Source organism: Scyliorhinus torazame, chromosome 21 (assembly GCF_047496885.1).
Source record: "Scyliorhinus torazame isolate Kashiwa2021f chromosome 21, sScyTor2.1, whole genome shotgun sequence".
In the NCBI taxonomy this organism is placed as follows: domain Eukaryota; kingdom Metazoa; phylum Chordata; class Chondrichthyes; order Carcharhiniformes; family Scyliorhinidae; genus Scyliorhinus; species Scyliorhinus torazame.
This window is the reverse complement of record NC_092727.1, coordinates 52,835,697-52,862,994: the sequence shown is the minus strand read 5'-3', so window position 1 is coordinate 52,862,994 and position 27,298 is coordinate 52,835,697. Positions and strand designations below refer to the sequence as shown.

At 46.0% G+C, this 27,298-nt stretch overlaps 1 protein-coding gene across 8 annotated transcripts in view; it reads right to left on the bottom strand.

The window, feature by feature from the left end:
* The window catches only part of fli1 (Fli-1 proto-oncogene, ETS transcription factor), a 111,629-nt gene that overhangs the window by 57,777 nt on the left and 26,554 nt on the right, over nucleotides 1-27,298 (bottom strand). For 7 of the 8 annotated variants that reach the window (XM_072486811.1, XM_072486810.1, XM_072486814.1 and 4 more), the window contains one exon: nucleotides 2,252-2,320. The exons of the other annotated variant lie outside the window; for it this stretch is intronic. In XM_072486811.1, the coding sequence (XP_072342912.1) occupies nucleotides 2,252-2,320 (69 nt within the window). The remainder of the gene's footprint in view (nucleotides 1-2,251; nucleotides 2,321-27,298) is intronic. 8 annotated transcript variants of the gene reach the window in all.

Sequence of the window (27,298 nt, the reverse complement as noted above, 5' to 3'; positions counted from 1 at the left end):
TAGGGAGAGATTGGACAGGCTAGGACTTTATCTTTGGAACGTAGGAGACTGAGGGGTGATCTTATAGAGGTATATAAGATCATGAGAGACATGCACTCAGTCTTTTTCCCAGGGTTGGGGAATCGAAAACTTGAGGGCATAGGTTTCAGTTAAGAGGGGAAAGAATTAATGAGAACCTGAGGAGCAACATTTTTTACACAGAGGATGGTACGTATTTGGAATGAGCTGCCAGAGGAAGTGGTTGAGGTAAGGACATTGACAACATTTAAAAGGCACTTGGACAGATACATGGATAGGAAAGGTTTAGAGGGATATGGGCCAAATGCAGGCAAATGGGGTTAGCTTAGATGGGCTTTTTGGTTGGCATGGACTAGTTTGAGCGGAAGGGCCTGACTCTGTGCCGTAGAATCTATGATTCTATGATAATATTTGTACCCTTAGTTATTGACTTATTGCTCCATCCATCTCTCCACATATGTAAGTAAGTAAAGAGAAACTACTTCCAATGGCTGAAGTTCAATAATTAGACAGTATCGATTTCAGGTTATTGGCAAAAAAAAAACCTCTTTTTTCACAATGCGTGGTTAGGAATTCACTGCCTGATGGGAGAATAGAAAAAGATTCAATAGTAGCTTCGAATGAGAAAAACGTGCAGTGATATGAGTAAAAAGCCAGAAAGTGAGACTAATTGGAATGCTCTTCAAGAAATTGCACGGTTTTCCTGCTGTAGTATGCCATGATTTTATCATCTACTTGTACAGCTTCGCGAAACAAAATAGTCGATTGTGACAATTTATTACTGCGCATCCACATTCTAGTTTTGAGGCTCTTCCATCTCTTTCACAGAGGCGTTTTGGCACAGTGGGTAGCATTCCTGTCTCCAGGCCAGAAGCTCTGGGTTCGGGACCCACCCAGGACTTGATGGCCAAGAACGTGTGTGAAGGTATTCATAGTGCGACCAAGCAGTTTGATTATCAACCTGCAAATCCTTTCTGAATGCTAATTCACTGCCCCTCCTAGAAATCTGAGTATATAGTATCCTTATTCAGAAGGTTAGAATTTTCGCCATCCAACTTATTAAATATTGTATGAATTTACATTAGTCATGGGAATTTCCTGAGGCCGGAATTTTCAATTCTGGGTCAGGAACTCACACAACATATTCCCGATACCTGGATTTTTTAAAAGGCCAGGTCAATTCATGCAGATGCGGGCTCACTATCCTTAGGTGGGCTCTCAAAGCTGGAAGGCCAAAAGGAGACCAGCAAGAACTGTCACATCACTAGCTGCACCAGCCAAGGTGGGAGCTACATATTCATGATGAAAAAGAGCAAATGCCTCAACATGGAGGCACCCTTTGAAGCAAATGTCAGTTTTAAAAAATTGGGCAGCATTAATTGATTTAACGTGAGACTTCTACCTCTATTTCAGGAGCAAGTTCCCCCTTGAAGAGCTGCCAATCAATCAGATGGCCAGCAGCTCTGGAGTCCCAGCACTGCCAGCTGGGAGTAGTGGCCACTTCTGTGTTACAGGCCAACTCTACCATGCCAACGAGCTCTAATTCTAGGGTTGGAGCTCTCACCAAAGAAAGTACTGAGGACTGGGTCTATGAAGCCAGGGAAAGAGTTAGAGGGGGAATGACCTTGAAGAGACGCTGCCTCCAATTGTCCCAGGGACCCACAGGGTATACCAGCCCATTCAGGCAAAATGGCATTGGTCTCCTGGCATAGGTCAAATATGAGTGGGAGATGAGACCCTTAACAGACAGGCCAGCTGCCACCTCCCCACTCCTAAAATTTCAAATAGGTTGATAGTGGATTGATCGGTGGCAGGAAAGCTAGGTGGTAGATTTTTTGTGATCTCCCCATCTTCAAACCCACCAGCAGAGGGACATAAAATCCAGTCTCATGTTTCTAAATACAAATCAGACAAGTTTCCACGATGGAGACTGATCCATGATGTCAGTTTTTATGCATGGATGGTAAATTGATAAGCTACTGCAGTGAATCAATGGTTTATGCACAATGCGAACACAGGAAATGTTGGAAATCAGCCTGTACACTGGAATCTCTGATGAAATTTTCTTTTACTGGAGATTTGTTTGGACAAAGCAACATGTGGATATTGATGAAATATTGTATATTACCTTTAACACAGGGATACTGAATTCACCTAAACAAAACCAGAAGTATGTTCCAGCTTTATTTCAAAATCACTTATAAAAGTTTTAAAATAAGCAAATTCAACCCACCTTCTTTGGCTGGGAGACGTGCTGGCTGGTCAGTGTGAGATGACGTGGAATAGCTTAATGGAGAGCTACCTACAAAAGATATTGTAACCAGTTAAATAAAGACCTACCACAAGTATCCAATAGTATGCAATTTGGTTACACAGAGTATCATTGTGTAAAACATCCCAGATTGGCAGGACCACACAAATTGCGTGTGTAATCCACATCTGAGTAAACACTTCGTAGTATTTGCAAATCATGAACATCTCATAACTGAAACAGCATCGGCTGGTAGAAATTAAAAACATCTCAGTGCTTCAACAGATAACAACATAAAACCACAAAACTACTTAACTGACTTTCAAAAATACTAATTAAAATTATTTTACCAGCTTAAAATGGATTACAAACTTCAAGTCAGATATGCAATGACCCAGCAATGTGACATGATAAATATCGCCTAGGAGACTGACTATAATCTACCTATGATTTTGTGCTTTATGTTATAATTTTAAAAATTTTGGTCACAAGATAAAAATAAACAAGTTGTATTTATAGAGCATCCTACACATACGTTTGAAGCCACAAAGTGCTTCATATCAAATAATTATTTTATCTTCAATACATATTTGGCAGCCCATTTGTACGTAGTAAAGTTCCAGAAAAAACATCATACAGGCAAACTGCTAATGGGGCGAAACTGGTCTCTGCTCGAAGCACAAAGTTAGTTCATAGTAAATTGGCCACCTGTTTTATACCATTCTGCGTTGAAGTCGATGCAAACAAAAAGTGAATGTTGCAGATTGAGCAGGTGATTTGTTATTTAATTGCTGCTGGCACAGAGCAATTTTCCTTCAATTGCTTTTTCCGGCATTGGTTGAGAGTGGCTTGCACATCAGGCCATTGGAAAAGCTCTTTGCTCTTCCCCAAAGAGTGCTATGAGATTTTTTTTATAGTCACCTGAACAGGGAGGCAGGGGTTAATCATGTTTCATCTAAAAGGCAGCAGCTTCAACAATGCAACATTGTAAACTCAGTCCTGTTGGATTGGATTTGTTTATTGTCACGTGTACCGAGGTACAGTGAAAAGTATTTTTCTGCGAGCAGCTCAACAGATCATTAAGTACATGAAAAGAAAAGAAAATACATAATAGTGCAACACACGGTGCACAATGTAACTACATAGATACTGGCATTGGGTGAAGCATACAGGGGTGTAGTGTTAATCAGGTCAGTCCATAAGAGGGTCGTTTAGGAGTCTGGTAACAGTTGGGAACAAGTGGTTTTTGAGTCTGTTTGTGTGTGTTCTCACACTTTTGTATCTTCTGCCCTATGGAAGAAGTTGGAAGAGTGAGTAAGCCAGGTGGGAGGGGTCTTTGATGATGCTGCCCACTTTCCCCAGGCAGCGGGAGGTACAGATGGAATCAATGGATGGGAGGCAGGTTCGTGTGATGGACTAGGCTATGTTCATGACTCTCTGAAGTTTCATGCGGTCTTGGGCCAAGCAGTTGCCATACCAGGCTGTGATGCAGCCAGGTAGGATGCTTTCTATGGTCAGATGAGATTGACTACTCAACTTCTAGATTGGCACTCAATTCACAATCTTCTGACTCTGAATTGAGAGGGCTACCAAATAAGTGAAGGAGGCTGAGATTCAAATAGATAGAGAATTCCTTTCAAACTCCCTGGCTCTGTTGTTCAGCCTTCATTGAAATCACTTTCAGTTCCAGGTTATCTGACACTGCACATGCCAGCTGTTTTGCACTTGCACAGACATTCAACAACTCACTAATAGTAAAGCAGCAACTTGTTTATACCAGGTAAATCAATTGTTCTATTTATTTTGCTGAACAACTTTCCTTTTGGTAAAACGTCTTCTTTTAAAATGAAAAGTAATTCAACTTTTTTTCCTAAACCAAGATAGCAGTTGCATGAAGACATTACAATGAATCAGGATTATCTGGTATGATTTGATGAGGGATTTTTCTGAAAGGAGGTAAAGTGAGGTGAAGAGAACAATGGCAACTGCACAGATAATAGCAGTTAGGTCATTCACACTCCATCATACAGTCACTGGGTAATGATGGAGGCATATAACTGTGCCCGGGAGGGGTACCGGAGCAATAGGTCAGAAGGTGAAAAAATTGAGGAGAACTAGGAAATAGGGCCAGTATGGCTCTGAGGAAAAGCAGAGATGTTGCTGAAAACAGCAGGACTGGTGGCCTGAAGTGCATATGTTTTAATGCAAGAACTATAACAGGTAAGGCAGATGAACTTAGAGCTTGGATTAGTACTTGGAACTGTGATGTTGTTGCCATTACAGAGACCTGGTTGAGGGAAGGACTTAATTGGCAACTAAACGTTCCAGGATTTAGATGTTTCAGGCGGGATAGAGGGGGATGTAAAAGGGGCGGAGGACTTGTGCTACTGGTTAGGGAGAATATCACAGCTGTACTGTGGGAGGACACCTCAGAGGGCAGCGAGGCTATATGTGTAGAGATCTGGAATAAGAAGGGTGCAGTCACAATGTTGGGGGCTTACTACAGGCCTCCCAGCAGGCAGTGGGGCAATAGAGGAGCAGATAGGTAGACAGATTTTGGAAAGGAGTAAAAGCAACAGGGTTGTTGTGATGGGAGACTTTAACTTCCCCAATATTGACTGGGACTCACTTAGTGGTAGGGGCTTGGACGGGGCAGAGTTTGTAAGGAGTGTCCAGGAGGGCTTCTTAAAACAATATGTAGATCGTCCAACTAGGGAAGGGGCTGTACTGCACCTGGTATTGGGGAATGAGCCCGGCCAGGTGGTAGAAGTTTCAGTCGGGGAGCATTTCGGGAACAGTAAACACAATTCAGTAAGTTTTAAAGTGCTGGTGGACAAGAATAAGAGTGGTCCGAGGGTGAATGTGCTAAATTGGGGGAAGGTTAATTATAACAATATTAGGCAGGAACTGAAGAACCTAGATTGGGGGCGGATGTTTGAGGGTAAATCAACATCTGACATGTGGGAGGCTTTCAAATGTCAGTTGAAAGGAATTCAGGACCGGCATGTTCCTGTGAGGAAGAAGGATAAATATGGCAAATTTTGGGAACCTTGGATAACAAGATATATTGTAGGCCTTGTCAAAAAGTAAAAGGAGGCATTTGTCAGGGCTAGAAGGCTGGGAACAGACAAAGCCTGTGTCGAATATAAGGAAGGTAGGAAGGAACTTAAGCATGGAGACAGGAGGGCTAAAAGGGGTCACGAAAAGTCATTGGCAAATGGGGTTAAGGAAAATCCCAAGGCTTTTTACACGTACATAAAAAGCAAGAGGGTAGCCAGGGAGAGGGTTGACCCACTGAAGGACAGGGGAGGGAATCTATGTGTGCAGCCAGAGGAAATGGGCGAGGTACTAAATGAATACTTTGCATCAGTATTCACCAAGGAGAAGGAATTGGTGGATGTTGAGTCTGGAGAGGGGTGTGTAGATAGCCTGTGTCACATTGAGGCCTGGGTCACATTGAGATCCAAAAAGACGAGGTGTTGGGCGTCTTGAAAAATATAAAGGTGGATAAGTCCCCAGGGCTTGATGGGATCTACCCCAGAATACTGAAGGAGGCAAGAGAGGAAATTGCTGAGGCCTTGACAGAAATCTTTGGATCCTCACTGTCTTCAGGTGACGTCCCGGAGGACTGGAGAATAGCCAATGTTGTTCCTTTGTTTAAGACAGGTAACAAGGATAATCCAGGGAACTACAGGCCGGTGAACCTTACGTCAGTGGTAGGGAAATTACTGGAGAGAATTTTTCGAGACAGGATCTACTCCCATTTGGAAGCAAGTGGACGTATTAGCGAGAGGCATCACGGTTTTGTGAAGGGGAAGTCGTGTCTCATTAATTTGATAGAGTTTTTTGAGGAGGTCACAAAGATGATTGATGCAGGTCGGGCAGTGGATGTTGTCTATATGGACTTCAGTAAGGCCTTTGACAAGGTCCCTCATGGCAGACTGGTACAAAAGGTGAAGTCACACGGGATCACTGGCAAGATGGATACAGAACTGGCTAGGTCATAGAAGGCAAAGAGTAGCAATGGAGGGGTGCTTTTCTGATTGGAGGGCTGTGACTAGTGGTGTTCCGCAGGGTTCAGTGCTGGGACCTTTGCTGTTCGCAGTATATATAAATGATTTGGAGGAAAATTTAACTGGTCTGATTAGTAAGTTTGCGGATGACACAAAGGTTGGTGGAATTGTGGATAGTGATGAGGACTGTCAGAGGATACAGCAGGATTTAGATCATTTGGAGACTTGGGCGGAGAGATGGCTGGTGGAGTTTAATCCGGACAAATATGAGGTAATGCATTTTGGAAGGTCTGATGCAGGTAGGGAATATACAGTGATGGGTAGAACCCTCAAGAGTATTGACAGTCAGAGAGATCTAGATGTACAGGTCCACATGTCACTAAAAAGGGCAACACAGGTGTAGAAGTTAACCAAGAAGGCATACGGCATGCTTACCTTCATTGGCCGGAGCATTGAATATAAAAATTGGCAAGTCATGTTGCAGCTGTATAGAACCTTAGTTAGGCCGCACTTGGAGTATAGTGTTCAATTCTGGTCGCCGCACTACCAGAAGGATGTGAAGGCTTTAGAGAGGGTGCGGCAAAGATTTACCAGGATGTTGCCTGGCATGGAGGGCATTAGCTATGAGGAGAGGTTGAATAAACTTTGTTTGTTCTCACTGGAACGAAGGAGGTTCAGGGGCAACCTGATAGAGGTCTACAAAATTATGGTAAGAAGTCTTACAACACCAGGTTAAAGTCCAACAGGTTTGTTTCAATATCACCAGCTTTCGGAGCGCTGCTCCTTCCTCAGGTGAATGAAGAGGTAGGTTCCAGAAACATATACATAGACAAATTCAAAGATGCCAGACAATGCTTGGTATGCGAGCATTAGCAGGTGATTAAATCTTTACAGATCCAGAGATGGAGTAACCCCAGGCTAAAGAGGTGTGAATTGTGTCAAGCCAGGAGAGTTGATAGGATTTCGCAGGCCAGATGGTGGGGGAATGAATGTAATGCAGCATGAATCCCAGGTCCCAGTTGAGGCCGCACTCATGGCAATAAGTTTCTGCTCGGCGATTCTGCATTGTCGCGCGTCCTGAAGGCCGCCTTGGCGAACGCTTACCCGGAGATCAGAGGCTGAATGCCCTTGACTGCTGAAGTGTTCCTTGACTGGAAGGGAACATTCCTGCCTGGTGATTGTCGCGCGATGTCCGCTCATTCGTTGTCGCAGCATCTGCATGGTCTTGCCAATGTACCATGCTTCGGGACATACTTTCCTGCAGCGTATGAGGTAGACAACGTTGGCCGAGTCGCACGAGTATGTACCGCGTACCTGGTGGGTGGTGTTCTCATGTGTAATGGTGGTATCCATGTCGAAGATCTGGCACGTCTTGAAGAGATTGCCATGGCAGGGTTGTGTGGTGTCATGGTCACTGTTCTGAAGGCTGGGTAGATTGCTGCAAACAATGGTTTGTTTAAGGTTGCGCGGTTGTTTGAAGGCAAGTAGTGGGAGTGTGGGGATGACCTTGGCAAGATGTTCATCTTCATTGATGACCTGTTGAAGGCTGTGAAGAAGATGTCATAGTTTCTCCGCTCCGGGAAAGCACTGGACGACGAAGGGTATTCTGTCAATTGTGTCCCATGTTTGTCTTCTGAGAAGGTCGGTGCGGTTTTTTGCTGTGGCGCGTTGGAACTGTCGATCGATGAGTCAAGCGCCATATCCCGTTCGTACAAGGGCATCTTTGAACGTCTGTAGATGTCTGTTACGCTCCTCCCCGTCTGAGCAGATCCTGTGTATACGGAGGGCTTGTCCATAGGGGATGGCTTCTTTAATGTGTTTACGGTGGAAGCTGGAGAAGTGGAGCATCGTGAGGTTTTCCGTGGGTTTGCGGTAAAGCAAAGTGCTGAGGTGACCGTCCTTGATGGAGACGAGTGTGTCCAAGAATGCAACTGATTTTGGAGAGTAGTCCATAGTGAGTCTGATGGTTGGATGGAACTTATTGATGTCATCGTGTAGTTGTTTCAGTGATTCTTCGCCTGGGTCCAAAGGAAAAAAATGTCAGCCATGTATCTGGTGTGTAACGTCGGTTGAAGGTCCTGTGCAGTGAGTAGGTCTTGTTCAAACTTGTGCATGAAGATGTTGGTGTATTGGCGTGGAGCGCTCTCAAGGCTGCCTTGAGATCACTACATTGCTTCTGTAGTATCTCCACCTGCTTCTCCGTCTCTTTCTTAACCAGGATGGCACGCTGCGTGTCCTGATAAGTCTTCTCATACTGGGATTGAAAACTGCTTAAATGCGCCAGACAAGACTGGTGACCCCATTTGGCGTCAGCCACCTCTTTGTCCTTGGCTTCTAACTGCCTTTTCAATTCCAGGTTTTCCTTTTCCATCTCGCATACATCGACTTTACTCATACGATGTGGAGTTGAGGAACCACAAAGGCAAAAAAGCCATAATGGGAGTTATGTACAGGCCTCCTAACAGTGGTCAGGACCGGGGGCACAAAATGCACCACGAAATAGAAAGTGCATGTCAGAAAGGCAAGGTCACAGTGATCATGGGGGACTTCATTATGCAGGTGGACTGGGTAAATAATGCTGCCAGTGGACCCAAGGAAAGGGAATTCATTGAATGTTTACAGGAGGGCTTTTTGGAACAGCTTGTGATGGAGCCCACGAGGGAACAGGCCATTCTGGACTTAGTGTTATGTAATGAGCCAGACTTGATTAAAGATCTTAAAGTAAGGGAGCACTTAGGAGGCAGTGATCATAATATGGTAGAATTCAATCTCCAATTTGAAAGAAAGAAGGTAGAATCAGATGTAAAGGTGTTACAGTTAAATAAAGGTAACTACAGGGGCATGAGGGAGGAACTGACGAAAATCGACTGGGAGCAGAGCCTAGTGGGAAAGACAGTAGAACAGCAATGGTAGGAGTTTCTGGGAGTAATAGAGGACACAGTGCAGAGGTTCATCCCAAAGAAAAGAAAGGTTATCAGAGGGGGGATTAGGCAGCCATGGCTGACAAAGGAAGTTAGGGAATGCATCAAAGCAAAAGAGAAAGCCTATAATGTGGCAAAGAGTAGTGGGAAGTCAGAAGATTGGGAAGGCTACAAAAACAAACAGAGGATAACAAAGAGAGAAATAAGGAAAGAGAGGATCAAATATGAAGGTAGGCTAGCCAGTAACATTAGGAATGATAGTAAAAGTTTCTTTAAATACATTAAAAACAAACGGGAGGCAAAAGTTGACATTGGGCCGCTCCGAAATGACGCTGGTAATTTTGTGATGGGAGACAAGGAAATAGCTGAGGAACTAAATAAGTACTTTGCGTCAGTCTTCACAGTAGAAGACATGAGTAATATCCCACCAATTCCGGAGAGTCAGGGGGCAGAGTTGAATATGGTAGCCATCACAAAGGAGAAAGTGCTAGAGAAACTAAGAGGTCTAAAAATTGATAAATCTCCGGGCCCAGATGGACTACATCCTAGAGTTCTAAAGGAGATAGCTGAAGAAATAGTGGAGGCGTTAGTTATGATCTTTCAAAAGTCACTGGAGTCTGGGAAAGTCCCAGAGGATTGGAAAATCGCTGTTGTAACCCCCTGTTCAAGAAGGGAACAAGGAAAAAGATGGAAAATTATAGGCCAATTAGCCTAACCTCGGTTGTTGGCAAGATTCTAGAATCCATTGTTAAGGATGAGATTTCTAAATTCTTGGAAGTGCAGGGTCAGATTAGGACAAGTCAGCATGGATTTAGTAAGGGGAGGTCGTGCCTGACAAACCTGTTAGAGTTCTTTGAAGAGATAACAAATAGGTTAGACCAAGGAGAGCCAATGGATGTTAGCTATCTTGACTTCCAAAAGGCCTTTGATAAGGTGCCTCACGGGAGACTGCTGAGTAAAATAAGGGCCCATGGTATTCGAGGCAAGGTACTAACATGGATTGACGATTGGCTGTCAGGCAGAAGGCAGAGAGTTGGGATAATAGGTTCTTTTTCGGAATGGCAACCGGTGATGAGTGGTGTCCCGCAGGGTTCAGTGTTGGGGCCACAGCTGTTCTCTTTATATATTAACGATCTAGATGACGGGACTGGGGGCATTCTGGCTAAGTTTGCCGATGATACAAAGATAGGTGGAGGGGCAGGTAGTATGGAGGAGGTGGGGAGGCTGCAGAAAGATTTAGACAGTTTAGGAGAGTGGTCCAAGAAATGGCTGATGAAATTCAACATGGGCAAGTGCGAGGTCTTGCACTTTGGAAAAAAGAATAGAGGCATGGACTATTTTCGAAACGGTGACAAAATTCATAATGCTGAAGTGCAAAGGGACTTGGGAGTCCTAGTCCAGGATTCTCTAAAGGTAAACTTGCAGGTTGAGTCCGTAATTAAGAAAGCAAATGCAATGTTGTCATTCATCTCAAGAGGCTTGGAATATAAAAGCAGGGATGTACTTCTGAAGCTTTATAATGCATTAGTTAGGCCCCATTTAGAATACTGTGAGCAATTTTGGGCCCCACACCTCAGGAAGGACATACTGGCACTGGAGCGGGTCCAGCGGAGATTCACACGGATGATCCCAGGAATGGTAGGCCTAACATACGATGAACGTCTGAGGATCCTGGGATTATATTCATTGGAGTTTAGGAGGTTGAGGGGAGATCTAATAGAAACTTACAAGATAATGAATGGCTTAGATAGGGTGGATGTAGGGAAGTTGTTTCCATTAGCAGGGGAGACTAGGACCCGGGGGCACAGCCTTAGAATAAAAGGGAGTCACTTTAAAACAGAGATGAGGAGAAATGTCTTCAGCCAGAGAGTGGTGGGTCTGTGGAATTCATTGCCACAGAGGGCAGTGGAGGCCGGGACGTTGAGTGTCTTTAAGACAGAAGTTGATAAATTCTCGATTTCTCGAGGAATTAAGGGCTATGGAGAGAGAGCGGGTAAATGGTGTTGAAATCAGCCATGATTGAATGGCGGAGTGGAGTCGATGGGCCGAATGGCCTTACTTCCGCTCCTATGTCTTATGGTCTTATGATGTATGCCCTCTATTTCTTTTCGGAGCGTCCTGACGACCTCCTCTGTGCCTCGCAATTGTGCCATGCAGGACACGATTGCCATCGGCTTGCGCGCTTTTGCTAAGCTCTTTTTATGGATCTCACTCAGGTTCTCCCACCAGGTATGCCCTATACTTCCAGGACCTGAGTCGTCGTTATTACAGAAACCGCTCCACACGGGCCATCCTTTGCCTGCAGAAATTTGCAAATTTCCACTTCCCAAATGGGACACTGTCCCACTCTAACGCTGTTGATCGGTGCGACCGCAAATTCTTCGGGGTTCATGAGGCGCTGCATTGCCTGCATGGCTATCTCTCTTATCTCCTCGTTACGTTCAAATTTGGAACAGGGGGCTAAGGTGGTGTTGTAGATGCGGGTACGGCTTGCGCTAATTTCTGAAAATACAGACTTCCGACAGTTTTGACGCAACAAAATCTATCAGTTTTACCTTATAACCCTGTTAGTTACGCATGCATACACACATTTCCGAATTGTGAATTATTAACCAGAACCGCTTGAACACTTGTGGGTTTTTTTTTTGTTTTTGTTTCCGATTGGATTCTATTCAAATTGTTGGGGTTCTCCCGGAGTGGTTTTCCACTTCTATGTCGGGTCCCACCGGAGTCGCCAATTATGTTGCTCTTTTTAGCCTTAGTTTATTCGCTCTGATTACGTCACCTTTGCTCATGAGTCGCCAGGTATCTTTCTGATACCGCCACGTGGTTCAAGGTCAAGTTATGATTAATAAGTCAGCACACCGCTTAGTAAGATTGAAATCAACGGTCATTTATTATATACAACAAGTAATGTTTACACAATAATCCTACTATCGATATAATAAACCTATCACTACTGGCCAATACTTAACTTTAGGAAGAGCCCACCAGGTCAGGGAAGCGAATGGCTTATCCAATCGGATCTGGCTCGCGGGATTCAAAAGGCTGATACAGGTCGATGGCTAGGAGTCTTTATCGGATAGCGATCGCTGGATTCAAACTTACAATTGCCGGTTGCTGTTCTTGCGAAGGTCTCGAGCAGGCGAAGAAGGGAGAGAGAGAGAGATCTGAACTTGGCCCCTCACTTTATAGGGCCCAGGGGCTTCCCGCCTCTCGGGGCGGCCCTTGGCCCTGAGTCCCAAGTGATTGGACTTGTTCCCAATCACTGGGTTCGATACGTCCAATTGCGAGGCAATTACTCGATCGGGGGGGGTGGTCGTTCACCTGCCTTTGTTTCGGCCACTGCAGGCGCCGACAGGTCTGGCCCGGTATTCAATTGCTAATATGTTGCAATTGTTCCCGGGGATAGCCGATTAAACTGCAGATGTCTGGGTTGATGGGCTGTTTCGAGTCCTGAGTATAACTGCAGATATCTGGGTTGATGGGCTGTTAATAGCCCTGAGTATCGATCTGGGCCGACTTCCCCAGAGCCGAATATGATATTCTGCCTGCAGCTGTCCGTTTGTGTCTTGTTACCTGCTTTTCCCATCAGCCTTTCCGGTTAGCCATTTTAAATCGGGTTTTGGCCAAATTAATCGGGAAGCAGCCATTTTACGTGGCTACAGTCTGCTGTAGAGCTGGCATACGAGGTGGTCGAGGAGTGTGAGAGCGGTGCAACGGCAGAGTCTCTCAGCGTGGTCTGTGTTGTAGGTCGACTTGAGTGGGTTTGTGATTTGTAGCCCTTTCGAGAGCTTGTCTGCTTTCTTGCATCTTTGTAGAAACTTAATGTCAGTGTCTATATGCGCGATCTTCCTGGAGATCCCCTCCACTTTGAGCCAGCAGTTTGCGGTGTCGATGGTAGCCATGATGTGGAGATGCCGGCGTTGGACTGGGGTGAGCACAGTAAGAAGTCTTACAGCACCAGGTTAAAGTTCAACAGGTTTGTTTCAATATCACTAGCTTTCGGAGCGCTGCTCTTTCCTTGGGTGAATGAAGAGGTAGGTTCCAGAAACATATATATGGAAAAATTCAAAGATGCCAGACAATGCTTTGAATTAGAGCATTAGCAGTGATTAAATCTTTACAGATCCAGAGATGGGGTAACCCCAGGTTAAAGAGGTGTGAATTGTGTCAAGCCAGGAGAGTTGGTAGGATTTCGCAGGCCAGATAGTGGGGGGTGAATGTAATGTGACATGAATCCCAGGTCCCGATTGAGGCCATGCACATATGTGCGGAACATGGCTATAAGTTTTTGCTCGGCGATTCTGCGTTGTCGCGCGTTCTGAAGGCCGCCTTGGAGAACGCTTACCCGGAGATCAGAGGCTGAATGCTCTTGACTGCTGAAGTATTCCCCGACTGGAAGGGAACATTCCTGCCTGGTGATTGTCGCCCCTTCCCCGCCGGCCGGTGCAAACCACTCCGGAGCGGCCTAACCCCTGAACGTGCGGAGGATTCCGCACCTTTGGGGCGGTCCGACGCTGGAGTGATACATGCCACTCCTCGGCGCCGGGACACCTGCCCCACCGGGTAGTTGAGAATTGCGCCCCATATTTTGGGATCTGGGTAATCAGAGAATCCCTACAGTGAGGAAGGAGGCTGCTCGACCCACTGAAAGAGCACCCCAACCTGTCCCAACAAACCCGTAACCTAACATACACACCCCTGAACACTGAGGGGCCATTGATCATGTCCAATCCAACTAACCTACACATCTTTGGACTGTGGGAGGAAACCGGAGCACCTGGAGGAAACCCTCTTTGACACGGGGAGAATGTGCAAACTCCACACAGTCACCCGAAGCTGGAATTGAAAACGGATCACTGGCGCTGTGAGGCAGCAATGCTAACCACTGTGCCACCGTGCTGACAATAAAATAGAAGCTCAAACCACTTACCTTAATGTTGCATGTTAACTGCTTATTTAAATTTTATTTTTATAATTCTGTCAGGCTGTAATTTCCTACCCAATGCAGGCAACACCTATCACTAAATAACTGGGCCAACCTGATCCTGACCCATGGATAATGCTATTTTGGGCCAACTGTCTGGAGATGTGCTGCAACAAAGAGGAACCATAGAGAGTCATAACTGGTTCATATCTGACACCCTAATACAGCATTCAAGTCTGAATGCAGGAATCCAGAGATAAAATGTGCCTTACCCAGTGCCTCAGTATCAAGCATGAATTTGTCATCTGCTGCAACACACTCTTCAGATTTTTCTAGGCTAGATCCCCAGCGGACAGTGAAATGGCTTCAAGACATGAAGCCTGAAATCCCTATTGTTGATTTTCCAATCGAACTACCAGATTTTTCCAGAAAGGGGTGCATGACTCACACATCATAAAGCATTATGAAATCAAAATATGGAAAAAGAATATTTTTTTAAATAGTTCATTTATTTATTCATCTTCCTTCTGAATATCTATTTCTCATTGTCTCTTTCATCAGCACCCAATAATTTCACAGTATTTATAGAACATACAGTGCAGAAGGAGGCCATTTGGCCCATCGAGTCTGCACCGACCCACTTAAGCCCTCACTTCCACCTATCCCCGCAACCTATAACCCCTCCTAACTATTTTGGACACTAAGGGCAATTTATCATGACCAATCCACCTAACCTGCACGTCTTTAGACTGTGGGAGGAAACCGGAGCACCCGGAGGAAACCCACACAGACACAGGGAGAACGTGCAGACTCCGCACAGACAGTGACCCAGCGGGGAATCGAACCTGGGACCCTGGTGCTGTGAAGCCACAGTGCTAATCACTTGTGCTACCGTGCTGCCCACGAGCAGATCTCTTACAAACATTATTTCCAAATTGTTAAGTCCATGCATCAACTAGAGTGGACCAACTCGCTCATCACAAGTGACCATAAGTAGAACATGAGTATCTTGGGCAGCACGGTGGCGCAGTGGTTAGCACTATTGCCTCACGTCGCCAAGGACCCAGGTTCAATCCTGGCCCCTGGTCACTTTCCATGTGGAGTTTGTGCATTCTCCCCCTGTCTGCGTGGGTCTCACCCCCACAAACCCAAAAATGTGCAGGGTTCGTGAATTGGCCATTCTAAATTGCCCCTTAATTGGAAAACAAGAATTGGCCACGCTAAATTTTTATTTTTTTAATTAAGTCCAGTACCTGGTCTGGTACTGGACTGAGAGCAGCATGAATATACCTGTCCAAGTACAATACTGAGGGCGGCATGAGTATTCCTGTCCTGGTACAGGAAGAGGGCAGCATGAGTATACCTGTCCTGGTACATTTATTGAAAAAAAAAGAGAATGAGTATCTCAGAGTAACATTAGGTTAGTCTGTGTCTAGCAGCTCACCCAGGTGATTTGTGAGAATAGGGACATTACACAGCTGCTGATGTACGGAGGTCCTGCTAAATTTTAAAAAAACTGGGAAGGTTCTGCCTCTGATTCAATTTTTTCTGTATTGAATGACTCTTCGGTAGATCTGACCTAATAATTGTTGCTTGCAACAAAGCATATTTACTTCGCTATCTCTGAGTATATCGCCCACAAAATTCTTTCTAAATTCCAGCTCTGTTTGCCACCTCTGATTTCTCTTTGTTCTCATGTAGAACACACACTGAAATTGGACCATATCCTGTAACGGATTACAAGCACCATAACAAGAGACAACAAGGATGTCATTGAACGAACACAGGACATCCTTAAGGGGGAGGGTGAACAGCCAGAGGTAGTACTAATGTACTAATAAGTACTAATGACATGGGCAGGAAGAGTGATGAGGTCCTGCAGAAGGAGTTCAGGGAGTTAGGCAGTAAGCTAAGAAGCAGGACCTCTAGGGTTGTAATCTCAGGATTACTCCCTGTGCCACGTGCCAGTGAGGTTAGAAATAGGAGGATAGTGCAGCTAAACACGTGGCTAAACCAGTGGTGTGGAAGGGAGGGTTTCAGATTTCTGGACCATTGGGATCTCTTCCGGGGCAGGTGCGACCTGTACAAGAAGGACGAGCTGAATCTAAACTTGAGGGGCACCAATATCCTGGCTGGGATGTTTGCTAGTGTCACTTGGGAGAATTTAAACTAGTATGGTAGGGGGGTGGGAACCAGAGCGTTGGCTGAGAAGATATCATAACTGAAGGGGAAATAGGGAACCAAAATAATAGAATATCACCCTCAGGCAGAGCAAAAAAGGTGACAACTGTGAGAAGGGAGGTGGTCAATGCAGGACTGAGGGTATTGTACCTTAATGTGCTCATTATGCGGAACAAGGAAAATGAGCTTGTTGCGCACATTGAAATTGGCCGGTGCAATGTTGTGGTGTAGCCATCTGGGAATGGCCACCTCCAACTAGGTGCAGAAGAACTCGCAAAGACTGGCGGGTAAAATGGACAAGCCAAGAATCAGGCAGGCTCAGAACCTGAAATGCATATTTTTCAGCAAAAGTCCAGACGGTACAAGAACTCCGTCCCATTAGCATGTTGATCAGGCTGATTAGCATTTGAAGGCCCATCTTCCCCAAAACAAAGGACTGGTACTCAAGCAACCGGGACAGTCCCAGACATTTCGGCGCCACTCCCTGTTCAAGGGAAATGCAAACAACAGGGTCAGTGACCGCTTGGGACATGCCCAGCCATCCAGGTCCCCGCCCACTGATTGGTTAAGGAATCGAACGGAGTGATCAGGGATCACCCAATTAGTAAGGCCCAAATCGAAGGACCGCCCAAAAGAGTGCGAAAACCCCCATAGTATAAGAAGAAGAGTTCGCCATATGTTCGCTCACTTTTGGCCTTGGTACCCCGGTCAAGGTCATCGGCAATCATAGCAACACGAGAAGCGAATCCAAGTTCAACGCTCGCTACCAGACGGATGAGCCCCGCTGAGCAGCAGTTACTCCTTCGAACCCGAGAGATCCAGAATTGAACAGCGGCCACTGTTTTCTGACCTAAGCCGGGTGCCCGAAGTTAACTCCAGGTTGTTTTAGTTGATAGGTGTAGTTAACTAGTAGTGTTTATGTTGCATGACGAATTGTGTGTAAATAAAGTACCCTTGACCATGAACTAACTAACTGGTGTTTGGTTCTTTGGTCGATAGCCGGTTGAAACTTGTGGTGGTATCATTAGATACCTGGCGACTCTAAACATTCGGACACAGATAGCATAGAAAGAAAGGCAAATTCACTGATTGTCCTAATTGGAACAGAGCCACAGAAAAGACCAAGTAGAAAAAGAATCGGCAACAGTTATTTACGACTCGGTGGGACTCGACCCAGAAGTGACCGTGTCACTCCGAGAGAACCTACAAAAGCATTTGAATTAGAATCCAAATTGGCAAAGTAAAAGAAACCACAAGCGAAACCAGTATCGATCAAACCTCCAGAATTCGGAAGTGTGTAATTTGCATGCGTACTCACAAAGGGATATCAGGTAAACTCAATAGATTTTTTTGCGGAAACTTTCGGGAGTTGCGTAAACCGGAAAATAGCTTGAGCCGTACCCGTGATTGCACCACCGCTTTATTCCCCCTTGTTCCAAATTTCCGGCCAGAGACAGAAGTATTTGTAGGGATGGCCATGAAGGCAATGGAAAGCCTTATGCATCCACAAGAGCCCGAGGTCGCAGCGACAAATAGATCAGAACAGTGTCCCGTATGGGAAGAAGAGATCAGGAAGCAGCTAAAGGGGAAAGGATGGCCCCTATGGTCTGAGTTTTGCGCAAATGAAGAGACAAGTCTTGGCAGCATAGGACAGACTTGGTGGGACAGCCTGACCGAGATCCCTAAAAAGAGTTTGACTGAGGTTCGTAAGCCGATGGCAATCATGTCCTGTCTGGCACAATTGCGAGGCACAGAGGAGGTCATGAGGACGCTCCACAAGCAGCTAGAGGAGAAGGAGAAAAATAGAGAGGGAGATTTAAGTGAAAGCGAGAAATTAAATGTACAGTTCCGGGAGCAGTTAGCAGTGAAGGACAAGGAAATGGATGACGTCAAGAGGGCACATCAATCCTGTCTCGCCCACATTAGCAGCTTCCAAATCCAATATGATAAGGCCTACCAGAACACACAACGTGCGGTACTGGTAAGAGAAGAGACAGAGAATCAGGTACAGCAGCTAAAGAAACAGTGCGAGGACCTAAAGGCAGCCCTCCGAGCACTCCACAGTTCCACCACGGAACAGAGACAGAGTTCGGTGGACCATGCCAAATGCTGACAGCAAATTGCAAGGTTGCAATCTCTGCTATCAGTTCAAAATGGATTTAGAGACACCTTTGGCCCACAGCTAGACCAGGAAGACGGACCCGATTGGCAGGAACTCAGTGAAATGGCCCAACGGTACGTAAGCGAGACCGAGAATCAAAATAGAGCCCCCTAGGCCCCGATAAGAAAAGCACCCACACCACCAACTGCACAGGCAGCACCCACCCAATGAACCCCATTGCCACGCAGCGCAGGGTTACCACGGCAGGCCAACCCGATTTTGTGTACACCACCCCATTATCAATCACCCAGCTACGAGATGCCCGCGAAAAGATAGATACTTTCCACCCCATATCGGACCCACATCACTTTTTCGAGTTAGTAAAACAACAAACCCTCATGTATGGTTTAGACCAGCCGGAGCAGGTCAAGCTTATAGTTATGTGCTTGGACCCCTCAGTTAGTTCAGCCCTTCCCGACCCACAAAATGAAGGAGGAGGTAGCCTTCACGAAAACGGCCATTTTAGACACCATAGGATTTAACAGAGGAGACCCAGTAGACGGACTCAACCGGTGCAGGCAGAAAAAGGGAGAGCATCGAACAGCATTTGCTGGACAACTTTGGATCCATTTCACTTCGGTATTTGGTGAGTTAGCCCGCGCCCATTTATCAGCAGACAATATGGCCAAATGGACCCGTACGTTCGTATCCCATGCCACGGAGGCAGGACAGAAGGCATGCGCCAGTTATGACCCCTCAGGCCCAGCACACAATGAAGTGTGGGTTCTGAAATGATTGTCCATAAAAAGACAGAGCATGAGAGAGTAGATGCCACAATGAATCCAGTAAGGGCACACCAAGATGCCGCATGAGTAAATGAAGGCAGAGGTACAGTGCAACATCCCAAGACACAGGAATGCTATAATTGCGGACAGAAAGGACAATACGCCCGAGAATGTCAAGCCCCCCTGAAGCAGAAAAGGAATCAGCACCCAAACCACCCCCCACCCCCCCCCAGAAACAATACCCGACCCATTCACAGCGTTAGCGCACGACCAGATAATTCGGCCACGAGTGGCACCGATTGACGGTGTTTGGGCTCCCCATCTTGGGTCTGCGATACCCTTTGGGATAAGTCCGGAAGACCGGTAGTTGCAGGCACGGTCCAGGGACACCCCGTAGAGTTCCTTTCGGACACAGGAGGGTCCAGAACCACGTTAAACTCCTCCATCCTGTTCCAGAAAGAGATATGGCCCACTACGGATACTATTACCCTTAGTGGCTTTACAGGTCACCTCCAGCAGGGACACATCACAGCCCCTGTGGACGTACAGCTCGGTAATATAGGACAAAACATTCGGTTGTTTTAGTTGCCCCAGGCAGCAGAACACATCCTAGGCATCGATTTCATGAGCGCACACAACCTTTCATTCGACCCAGTCAACCGATGCATATGGAAAATTGCTAGAGCAGCGCGAGCCCCCATTATGCTCACAGTAGGAGATTATGCCCATAGAATCAGCACAGTAGGAGAGTACTGGTTTGATCCACAAACCATTACCAAAGACAAAACAGTTAGAAAGATCTTGAAAAGACATAAGACAGCATTTGCCCAACACAAGCACGACTGCGGCAAAATCCCAGGTGTAGTAAAGATTACAGGTCCCGATCCCAAGCCTCAGAAACAGTACGGCTTCCCCCAGCAAGCTGAGGGAGAGATAGCCAAGGTCATTGAAAGTTTATTGAATCAAGGCATGATTCGACCCGTTACATCGACAAATAATGCCCCGATTTGGCCAGTAAGAAAACCCGATGGATCATGGCGACTGACCATCGACTACAGAGAATTGAACAAAGTAACTCCACTAGCAGCCCCCACCGTTGCCACAAGTCCCGAGACCATGTTGAGACAGGGACTCCAGTCGAAATGTTTTTTGGTATTAGACATCAGTAATGGCTTTTGGTCCATGCCACTGGACAAAGCATGCCAGGATAAATTTGCATTTACCTTCCAGGGACAGCAGTACACGTGGACGTGCCTTCCACAAGGCTTCCACAACTCCCCCTCCATGTTTCACAGACAATTGGCAAACGGGTTATCTAAATTTTCCCACCCTGAATGGGTTGTTCAATATGTGGACGACTTGCTCCTACAGACTGACACCAAGGAAGAGCACATCTCGCTTCTTTCTGAATTATTAGAACTCCTTACAACGATTGGATGCAAAATTAACCCCAAGAAAGCCCAAATCCTTCAAGAAAAGGTCACATATTTAGGTACAGTCATCACGCATGGGAAGCGTGAAATAGAACTCAGATGCATTGATTCCATCGTAACTTTGCCCTTGCCACAAAATGTTACAGCCCTCCGGTCATTTTTAGGATTGGTTGGATACTGTCGGAATCATATTGACGGATTCGCCACAAAGGCAGCCCCACTCTCCAAGCTACTAAAGAAAGAGGCACCATGGAAATATCTTCCACAGCACATGGATGCTGTGGATGCATTGAAGTGTGCCCTGAGCACAGCCACGCTTTGCAAGCCCCAGATCCCCACTCCCCATACGCGATAGAGGTGGCGACCACAGATCGCAGCCTTTCTGCTGTTCTCCTCCAGGAAAGGCACGATCATCTAGGACCCGTAGCCTATGCCTCACGAGTCTTCGATCCGGTCGAACAAGGATTTTCATCCTGCGAGAGGCACCTGTTCGCAGTTTTCTGGGCAGTACAGTACTTCTCGTACATAACCGGACTCAACCCAGTAACCATTTTGACCGAGCACACCCCAACACAGCTTTTATTGGATGGCAGACTAAAGGACGGCACAGTAAGCCAAATTCGAGCAGCGTGATGGACCCTACTCCTACAGGGGGGTGACATCACTGTAAAACGGACAAAAACGCACACGTTTCTGGCTGATAATTTGCATTATTCAGGGACCCCACATGAGTGCAAGATCATAGCCCCAAAGCACACTACAGGACCCTTTGTTCCCAAGTCGGTACCAAGAAAGACAAGTATCGGACACCAGCCCACAGACAAAGCACTGAGAATTTATGTAGATGGCTCCTCCACAGTCCTTGAGGGAAAAAGGATAACAGGCTGTGGCATTTATGTAGAGGACGCACAGGGATGCGCTTTAGAAGAGATAGCTTTAAAATTGCCTGGACACTTAGGTTCGCAGGCAGCTGAGTTGGCAGCCATTGCTTACATTGTCCAGCACCCCGATTCATTCCCGACCCCTGCAGACACATATTCGGACAGTTTGTCCGTCTGCAAAAGCCTAATGGAATTCCTACCCCTGTGGGAATCGACAGGATTTATTTCCGCGGATGGGAAACCTCTACCCTCAGCCCCATTGCTTATACATATCCTTCAGACAGCTAAAGGCAGAAAATATGGCATCGTCAAAGTAAGAAGCCACCATCGTTCCTCCCCGCCCAGTAATGTGAAAGCTGACGTCCTAGCGAAGGCAGGCTCACGACATGGCCACTATTGGCAACTCCCCCAAGAATGCCCGGTACACGTAGTTCAGGTCTCACACACCAACATCCAAGACCTAGCCCAGGCACAGAAAGAAAACAAAGCGTTAAAAGACATTTTAAAAGGAAACTTCCCAGTTCCCTATGAAAAATTTAGAAATTCTTTGACGGTCCATGAGGGAATCGTTTTAAAAGAAGGAATTTATGTAGTCCCCATCCAGGACAGGAATGAGATAATTTGTAGTTCCATGACGGACATGGACACCAAGGGATTGAATCCACCCTTGCCCACCTCAGACCCCTCTGCTGGTGTCCCATTACATCGAAAACTGTTTAATTTGCATTCAAAACAACCCCGATAGGTATGCGAGAAAAGCCCAGCTATGACACAACCTCCCTGTAAATGGCCCGTGGAGAAACCTCCAATTGGATTATATTGGTCCCCTCCCCCCCTGTAGAAATGGGTACAAGTATGTGTTAGTGGTGATAGACACATTTATGAAATGGGTCGAAACGTTCCCATTGAGAACAAACACAGCCAAGGCCACCGCAAAGATCTTAACAGAACAGATTTTTATGAGATTGGGACTCCCCCGTAGTATCGAGTCGGACCAAGGTTCTCACTTTACGGGAAGGGTTATGAAAAATGCAATGACGATATTTGGAATGAAACAAAGGTTCCACATTGCCTATCACCCGCAGTCCAGCAGCATTGTGGAGTGCATGAATCGGACGCTAAAGGCCACCCTTAGGAAAATGGTACAGCAGCACAATACAACATGGGACACAGTGCTCCCATTCGCACTGATGTTTATTAGGAACACAGTGTCGAGCTCAACAGGATATACCCCCCATACCCTCATGACCGATCCATGAAGGGTACCGAATAATTTTTCGGACTTGATTTGGCCAGCCCGGTCACCACCCTGACCCATGAGAAAGCAGTCCAGCACATGGTAGAGAATATTAAAGCAGCACAGCTCGCTGCAGCTGTTCGACTAGGCGCTAAACGAATGTAGAATAAGGCCTGCTTTGATAAAACAGTATACCCGACAGAGTATACAGTCGGACAGCAAGTAATGTTCACCTTATACAATTTGTGTCGATCTCACTGAATTTCTTGATACAGTTTATTCTTTCGGCCTCACACCAAAGTTCTTGATGCAGCCATAATTACTCGTCTGACGCCACATGGCAGTTAGTGAAACACGTTGGTCTGGAGCCCATATAGTTACAAATTCTTTCTGCTCTTGGAAGGTCACTCAGGCAATGGAGTAACGGCACTGATCCCCGCCCTGCCTGGAGACCACCTATACATTTGGTCAGCCAAGCTCGGGTAGTGGAGCAACGGCACTGATCAAAGCCCTACCCGGGGATCCCACCCATTCTTGCCCTGCCGCAGATCATACGCACCACCCCATTCGGATGCTTGTTTACAAAACTCTTTTTCTGTTCTTTTCTAGTCCTGTGGTTTAAGGAAAGCTCTTTGCCACTACATTTGTCCTTCCCGCCAACCCTCGGTTGCTATTCCCCCACATACTATTTACATGTAAGAAACACTTGGTTGGAAAAACAAGTTTGCAGAGGACGGAGAAATTGTCCGCCCACTCAGCTCATCGACCACAGGCTGCGAGAGTGCTCGCGCTGTGACACAGAATTTTTTGGGATGTCTTGTCTCCGCAAATGGTTGTTTAAAAAAAAAATGAGGGAGTCACATATAGTGACGATTATAATGGGAAAATTGACATTAAGGAGACACAAATGGACATACGAGATGTTAAACAACACGATTATAACAGATACTATGCTTGTGCCCCCAGGAAGATACGAAGATACTCGACGGTGAAGGAAAGCCGATTAAGATGAAGACGACCCTGATGATTGGCATCATGATCGTCACTGGAACAGCCCAGCTGCGCGCGTTACCTACCTCTACCCCCCTCACCACACAAACCCTGAACACGACCACCCAACACAACACCCTCAGCCCAGACACTACACCGCACACACACCCAGCCACCGATACCCCCACATGGTGTGAGAACCTCGTCAAGTGGTATTCACTGTCCGACACAGTGGAAACCTTACTAGTGATAGCCATATTGTACAGTGTCATTCAGACAATTAGATTGCGGAAATGGAGAAGGAGAGCCTCCCGCCCTCCAGTATTCACATTTAGAGCCCCCTTCCTCGGACTCCAGAAAACCCCACACTCTTTCTGAACATCTCTCTTTAATAAATTCCGTGGTTGTTATTTTATTAATAAAGTTTATTTCCTGTGTATGAATGTCAGTGATAGGAAGAAATATGATGCTGCTATCGGATATTTTTTGCATTGTAAGATAGGTTCTTTGATTGTTAAATAGCAGCATGTGTGTAGTCTAGTTAGAGACAGTTAGAGGTTCCCCTTTTTCGGAATGTTAAATGGCCCCCTAGAAATTTTTAGACATGTGTTGTTTAGGAAAATTAGGGAAATGTTTCTTTTGGACCCATAGGACAGAGTAGAGTAGAACCTGTCCTTGGTTAAAGGTACCCGGCATCCCAAGAGAACACAGAAGACCCAGTATTGTGACCCTTCACGCTTCACGTTGAGGATCAAGAGGACGGAGTGTAGCCATCTGGGATGGCCACTTCCAACTAGGTGCAGAAGAACTCGCAAAGACTGGTGGGTAAAATGGAAAAGCCAAGAATCAGACAGGCTCAGAGCCTGAAATGCATATTTGTCAGCAAAAGTCCAGACGGTATTGAAACTCCGTCCCATTAGCATGTTAATCAGGCCGATTAGCATTTGATGGCCCATCTTCCCCAAAACAAAGCACTGGTACTCAAGCAACCGGGACAGTCCCAGACATTTCGGCGCCACTCCCTGTTCAAGGGAAATGCAAACAACAGGGTCAGTGACCGCTTGGGACATGCCCAGCCATCCAGATCCCTGCCCACTTATTGGTTAAGGAATCGAACTGAGTGATCAGGGATCACCCAATTAGTAAGGCCCAAATCGAAGGACCACCCAAAAGAGCGCGAAAAACCCCTGAGTATAAGAAGAAGAGTTCGCCATATGTTCACTCTCTTTTGGCCTTGGTACCCCGGTCACGGTCATCGCCAATCATAGCAACACCAGAAGTGAGTCCATGTTCAACGCCTGCTACCAGATGGATGAGCCCAGCTGAGCAGCAGTTACTCCTTTGAACCCGAGAGATCCATAATTGAACAGCGGCCACTGTTTTCTGACCTAAGCCGGGTGCCCAAAGTTAAGTACAGGTTATCTTAGTTGATAGGTGTAGTTAACGAGTAGTGTTTATGTTGCATGACGAATTGTGTGTAAATAAAGTACCCTTGACCTTGAACTAACTAACTGGTGTTTGGCTCTTTGATCGATAGCCGGTGGAAACTTGTGGTGGTATCATTTGATACCTGGCGACTCTAAACATTCGGACATAGATAGCATAGAATGAAAGGCAAATTCACTGATTGCCCTAATTGGAACAGAGCCACAGAAAAGACAAAGTAGAAAAAGAATCGGCAACAGTGGCCATCGCAGAGACGTGGCTGCAAGGGGATCAGGGCTGGGATCTAAATATACAAGGATATGTGTCCTATCAAAAGGACAGGCAGATGGGCAAAGGGGGCGGGATTGCTTTGTTTGTAAGGAATGAAGTTAAATCGATAGCAAGGAGCAATACAGAATCAGAAGGCATAGAATCTCTGTGCGTAGAGTTGATGAATCGCAAAGGTAAAAAGACCCCGATGGGAGTTATGTACAGGCCCCCTAGCAGTAGTCAGGATGTGGGGCAGAAAATAAATCAGGAGATAGAGAAAGCATGTAAAAAAGGCAATATCACAATAATCATGGGTGACTTCAATATGCACGTGGACTGGGAAAATCAGGTTGGTAGTGGATCCCAAGAAAAGGAATTTGTGGAATGTTTAAGAGATGTTTTTTTGGAGCAGCTTGTAGTAGAGCCCACGAGGGAACGGGCAATTCTGGATTTGGTGATGTGTAATGAGGCAGACTTGATGAGGGATCTTAAGGTGAAGCAACCTTTAGGGAGCAGTGACCACAATATGAGCACAAGCTGGAGTCAGATTATCATAGAATTTACAGAGCAGAAGGAGGCCATTCGGCCCATCGAGTCTGCACCGGCTCTTGAAAAGAGCACCCTACCCAAGGTCAACACCTCCACCCTATCTCCATAACCCAGTAACCCCACCCAACACTAAGGGCAATTTTGGACACTAAGGGCAATTTATCATGGCCAATCCACCTAACCTGCACATCTTTGGATGTATCGGTATTACAATTAAATAAGGGTAACTACAAAGACATGAGGGAGGGGCTGGCCAGAGTTAATTGGAAATGGAGACTAGCAGGGAAGACAGTGGAACTGCAATGGCAGGAGTTTTGGGGGGTTATTCGGGAGGCACAGCAGAAATTCATCCCAAGGAGGAGGAAAAATGTTAAGGGCAAGACAAGGCATCCATGGTTTATGAGGGAAGTCAAGGGCAGCATAAAAGCAAAAGAAAAAGCATACAAAGTGGCAAGGATTAGTGGAAAGCCAGAGGATTGGGAATCATTTAAAAGCGAGCAAAGGACAATTAAAAAAACAATAAGGGGAGAGAAAATGAAATATGAGTGTGGGTTAGCTAGTAATATAAAAGAAGATAGGAAGAGTTTCTTTTAATATATAAAAGGTAAGAGAGAGGCAAAAATAGGCATTGGACCACTTGAATACATGGCTGGTGAAGTAATAATAGGAAACAAAGAAATGGCGGACAAACTGAATAGTTACTTTGCATCAATCTTCATGGTGGAAGACACCAGTGGGATGCCAGAGCTCCAGGAGAATCAGGAGGCAGAGGTGAGTGCAGTGGTCATCGCTAAGGAGAAGGTTCTGGGGAAACTGAAAGGTCTGAACGTGGATAAGTCACCTGGACCGGATGGACTACACCCCAGGGTCCTAAAAGACATAACTGAGGAAATTGTGGAGGCATTGGTGGTGATTTTTCAGGAAACACTGGAGGCAGAAAGGGTCCCAGAGGACTGGATAGAGGCTAATGTAACACCACTGTTTAAGAAGGGAGGTACGCAGAAGACTGGAAATTATAGGCCGGTTAGCCTGACTTCGGTCATTGGTAAGATTTTAGAGTCTGTTGTTAAAGATGTTATTAAAGTACTTGGAAGTGCATGGTTAAAAAGGACTGAGTCAGCACGGCTTAGTCAAAGGGAGGTCATGTCTGACAAATCTGTTAGAGTTCTTTAAGGAGGTAACAAGGAAGTTAGACAAAGGAGAACCAGTGGACGTGATTTATTTAGATTTCCAGAAGGCCTTTGACAAGGTGCCACACAGGAGACTGTTAAATAAGTTAATGGCCCATGGTGTTAAGGGTAAGATCCTGGCAT